General features: G+C 42.4%; 1 protein-coding gene across 1 annotated transcript in view; it reads right to left on the bottom strand.

Annotated features, from left to right (window-relative positions):
• Positions 1–349: 349 nt before the first annotated feature.
• Positions 350–5164, bottom strand: part of PDE4B (phosphodiesterase 4B) — a 494025-nt gene continuing 489210 nt past the window's right edge. Inside the window, 4 exon segments of the mRNA XM_007460087.1 lie at positions 350–715; positions 3693–3875; positions 4586–4708; positions 4821–4975. Coding sequence (XP_007460149.1) covers positions 350–715; positions 3693–3875; positions 4586–4708; positions 4821–4975 — 827 coding nt within the window.

Here is a 5164-nt window from a genome sequence, read left to right as displayed (position 1 = left end):
AGTCAGTTCAGTCACTAGAGGGGACAGATTCCCAAAACTTAGTGCAGAAAAATCTCTCAGTTTTGTGTCTTCCATTTTCAAGCCATTCGGTTGTGATGCGAACTTGGCCTCCAGAACCACAGAAACCTTCAGCTCTCCACTAAGCTTGCAAGCAAGGCAAGTCAACTGTGGAATTTCCTGAGCTGCTATGTGCTTCCCGGTCTTGCATTCTGGCTCCAAACTCAAGTAACTGGAAAGGCCGGGAGGCCCTTGTCCTGTGCAGGCCTCGGCCCCCATGGTGGGCTGGCCCTACCATACAGCTGGCATGCTTGTCAAGGGTGGAATGTTCATCTCCATATGAAGAGGGAGATTATGTGTCAATTGGGGACTTGTCTTCTGTTGTGATGTCTACATCAGTCTCTCCCAGTGAATCCCTATTTTCCGGATCGATCACACAGAGTGTCTTTGTGTTGCTGAAATAGTTGTGGCCCTCTCCTTCTTTTTCGGGGCCTTCAGAATCCTCCTCTTCGAGGGTCAGTTCAAACTGAAACTTCTCCATCAGACCCTGGCAGTCTCTGTTCTGCTCGTCCAGTGGTGGGGAGGGACTCTGGGGTATCATGCTCTGATACCAGTTCCTGTTATCTTCTAAAGTATCCAGAATGTCCTGGGCATCAGGCTGTACCAGGTCCGCCCAGGTCTCCCACAGCGGATGGACAATGTAGTCGATGAAGCCCACCTGGAGAAAAATAAGGTTACACATCTGTTATTGTGATGGGCCCTGGAACACCAAACAAGCCGTCCTGGTTTGCATGCAAAGAAAGAGCCACAACAACCCAAGAGAGGTCAATAATACTGGAATCTGTTATTTGAGTACCTACTATATGGTGTACCCTGCACTGAATGCAATATATACATTATCACTCTTAATCACGCAGAGTAAGTATGGTTATTCACCATTCACAAAGGAGGAAACTGTGACTCGTTGAGATGAAATATCTTGTCAGAGATCAAAGAGCCAGTAAGTGGTGGAGATGGGACTCAGTCCCAACTTTGTCTGATCCCAAAGCCTGTGTTGGTCTCACTAGAACTGATTACTTTTCCTCTGACATCTGCCAGGTAAGAAGTGTGGATGTAACCCTGGCTGGGAATGACTTTGTCACTCCTTGGATTCTGTGAGTCATTCTCTGAAGAAGGAAGCTCCAGGTCTACTGAGCTCTGACTCAACATTCTTTCCCTGATAACTTTAAAATATGCCACGGTTTTAAAATGAAAGGGAGCCGGCCTCGTATGACTCTGAGATGTCTCAAGTTCTGTGGAATGTTTTTGGTTTGTAGACGACGTAGGTAAAACGCTTGAAAACACTTCAAGCCCCTAAACAAACAAATATCCCCTCTGCAGACACGTCTGCAATTGTTTTAGATCCAGAGGGCATACCGTCATTTCCATCAGGAGAAAGAAGGAAAAATAAAGACAATTAAGCAGTTCCTTTGCTAGTGTTCCTGTGAAGAAATATGAAGCTTATGGCTCTGTTATGGTTTACACAGGGGCTATGCATCCTGCATGAGCTGGCTCTGTGGCCTTATGCTGACCTTTCCACTGTGGGACAAACAGGAAACATTGGGGGTGGGAACAGGCTGAGAGAAAGAATAGGCACTAGTTGAATGAGGGAATGGAATTCCCCTGTCATGGTCTGGGGAGCTGGAGAGATGCTGGGTTGGGATTTAGGGGTAGATGAGCAAAGGCAACTTCTGTGCACCCATGGGCATTACACAGCTGTCTTTCCACACTGCTGGAAACTTCCCTTTATTAACATTCTGGATTTGGGCCAGTTATTTAACACATCAAAATTGTAACGTATCAAAGAACCTTAGTCGTATGTGACTTTTATCTATCTGTTTATCTATCTATCTATCTATCTATCTATCTATCTATCAATCTTTTCTCTGGTGTTTCCCTAGTCTAAACAAACAGAATTCATACCACAGTCAGGGCATCTCTGATCTGCACTGATTACAAGAACCTCGACTGTGGATGATTCAGATATTTCTCTGGCTTCCACCCACTCCTCTTTCCTCCCTTTTACTCCTTTATGTATGTTTAGTGGTTTTTAGAGACTATTTTCAAGGTGTTTTCCAGGGACCTGAAAAAAACAAGCTCAAGGCAATGGAGAAAATTCAATCAGCTGAACACAGTGCAGTCATTTTCTTTCTTCATTTGTTCTGCTTCTGCTAAATGTTCAGCACTTTTTTGAAAGGCAGCCTCTAGTTGCTTATTTCCTAGGCTTTGGACGAGAGAACTCTACACATCCAAAGAGCACCTAGTCAAGGGCTTCATTGCCTGTCTACTCAGACAATGCTCACCAGAGCCCATCTGTGGGAAATACCAGGGTGGACCACAACATCATGGAAACAGTGAGACCTGTTCTCAGTGATGGATAGTGAATCGTTTTGGGTGGAGGGTAGCTGGGTGAACTGGACCAAGAGGACAGCCTCTTCACCCGACACGCTGGGGAAATACCTGCTATGTCTATGTCACAAGGCTGTTTGGAGGTTCAAATGGGATAATGTATGGGAAATGTGTGGAAAACCACACAGAACATCACATACATACAAAACACCACTGTTGCTAACAAAAGGGCAATATGCTATTTAATTAACTAATTCATGAATATCTTGTTCTAATTAAGGCATTAGGGTATTTGAATTGGCCCTAACTTAATGTTATCACGTGTTTTTATGGCATATTAGACCTTCAGAGCACTTTCACAGATTTTAAACTCATTTGATTGGGTTTCTTTAAAAAGCAACACAACAACAATTGCAAAGGAACTATACATTGATATTATAACTACATGTAAATTTGGGAGTAGAAGGTAGTGGGGAAAGAGGATAAACACTAACAAAAAATACTCTGAATGCTTTTGTGATAAAGGCCTTGGGCAGCCTAGAGACACAGTCTTAATCAAGACTGCCTGGCTCAGGTAGTTTGTTGTCCTGAAAAAAATAGCATATCAGCTGGCCCTGAAGCCTTTGTAAGAATATCGATACTATCTAGTGCTACATATTTTGCAGCTAGTGGCATCTGGGGCATTTCTGCATCTCCCTGCCTACAGTGTAATGTCCCCCCAGTCCTTAGCACACAGGGAGTTTGTAGCTTTGGACACAACCCAAAGATGTCAGCATGCTCTCAGAAGTGTAGATGTGACCTTGGAAGGGGACACAGGACAGCCCTTCAACTATGAGGCAGAGAGATGTGTGGGAATGAGATTCGTCACCTCTGGTGATGGTAGCAGTGTGCATGATTATGGAGAGACAACGAAAACAGGAAACAAGGGTGAAAAGCAGAGGTCCTGGATAAAGACAGAGCTGGGGGAAACCTAGAGGGATGAGATGAAGGAGGCGGCATCATTCAGTTAAATCAGCAGGATTTGCTAAGGTCATAGACAATGATCTAAACTGAGGATACACAGTCCAAACTTTGATGGATTTCTGAAGACTGCTTTATCTCCTCATTGTGAAATTGAGTGTAATGGAGAAGGCGAATGAGTCATGAGCATAATGGAACTAAATAAGTAGTTGCTTCCTTATAATTTCACACACACACACACACACACACACACACACACACATACTTAAAAGAAAACAGCTAGAAAGAGCCCCCCAGTTCAAACATCAGCAGAGCTCACAGAAACTTTGAAACCTTATATTAGATACCTGGGATTTTTCCACGGAAGCTGTGTGCTTATCACACATGGGGCTAATCTCCATTCCCCTCTCCCGCTCTTTGTCTCCCTGCTGGAAAAATTCCTCCATGATGCGGTCTGTCCATTGCCGATACAATTCCAGGGACTTGGTGGGGTTGCTCAGGTCTGCACAGTGTACCATGTTGCGAAGGACCTGAAATCATCAAATTTTGGAAATCCCATAAAATGAGGTATAAATACTACCAGAACATCTCATCCCTCTCGTACTAGTACACTTGGTACCAGACCCAAGAACATTTTAGTTGCATTATAATTATGGTGCTTGCACCAAGAAAGCAGGATTACAATTGTGCTGGCCAGAGTTGGTTATTTACCATTATAAGAGTCCCCAAAGGGAAAATATGTCTTCTTTGATTGACAGTCATTGAATTTAAAAACTGGAAGGGACATTAGAGGTCAGATGCTGCCATGGTTTCTTCTCCTCAGTTTGGAAAAAATGCAAAGAATTACTCAAAGTAGATGTCTTCATATTTTCCACTTGTGGAAAGAGGAGACCAACTGAGGGCAATTTGTATAACCAAAACAGACCTAACAAAGTTCAAGTCAGTGGGATTTATATCCAAACATGAGCTTTTGGGATCAGCAGTCACGTATACCCTATTATAAAGAGATTTTGCTGTTTATTTTTAGAATTAAGCAATTCAATAAATAGGGTTCTGTTTTTCTTCGTAAATTAGAGAATCAACTTGAATGTCCATTTTCCTTTGCTCGTTCTTAAAATAAGCCCAAAGCCTTAGTAGTAACCTAGGACATGCAACTAAGTAAACTTGTTTTTCTTTTTCTAATTGTTGTTTCATTAATTTGGTGTGGCTTTGTGTTAAATCAAAGGCTTCTGTCAAATACCTGTATACGATCAGTATAGTTGTCCAGGAGAAGAACACCGGAACTTGTAACTTTCTTTGTTTCTACCATTGTCTTCAGGTCTGCCAGCAGGCTCATATGTTTGGACATATCAGTAGCTAAGACCTGAGGTTAAAAAAAAAAAAAAGGAAACTCTCAATAAACTCAGTTTATCAAGGAAATGGATTTTCTCTTCCAGCAAAAGTAAGTGAGGAACACAGGGAGGCCAAAGTCTTACCATGTCAATAACCATCTTCCTGAGTGTCTGACGCTGCTTCTTGGTGAGATTCTGGAAGATGTCACAGTGTTCTTCTTGGAGCAGTTTGAAACCCACGGCAAGGTGATGGTTTTCCAACACAGATTCATCATTATACATCAAAGCAAGTTCTGAATCTAATAAACAAGGGAAAATGATGATTTAGTAAAAAGGGATACAATTCAAACTGTGGAATTACCTCAGTGTGAAATCAGATCTAGTTCTCTCCATATGAGTTCAAGAACCAAGACCCCATATGTCATTTTCTATTAGAGACAGAGTCTCCCTCTACAAAGAGAAACAGTCAGTTCCTAAGTAAAAAAAAA

Source organism: Lipotes vexillifer, unplaced genomic scaffold (assembly GCF_000442215.2).
Source record: "Lipotes vexillifer unplaced genomic scaffold, Lipotes_vexillifer_v1.1 scaffold134, whole genome shotgun sequence".
NCBI classification, from domain to species: domain Eukaryota; kingdom Metazoa; phylum Chordata; class Mammalia; order Artiodactyla; family Lipotidae; genus Lipotes; species Lipotes vexillifer.
This window is presented reverse-complemented; position numbering and strand designations above follow the sequence as displayed.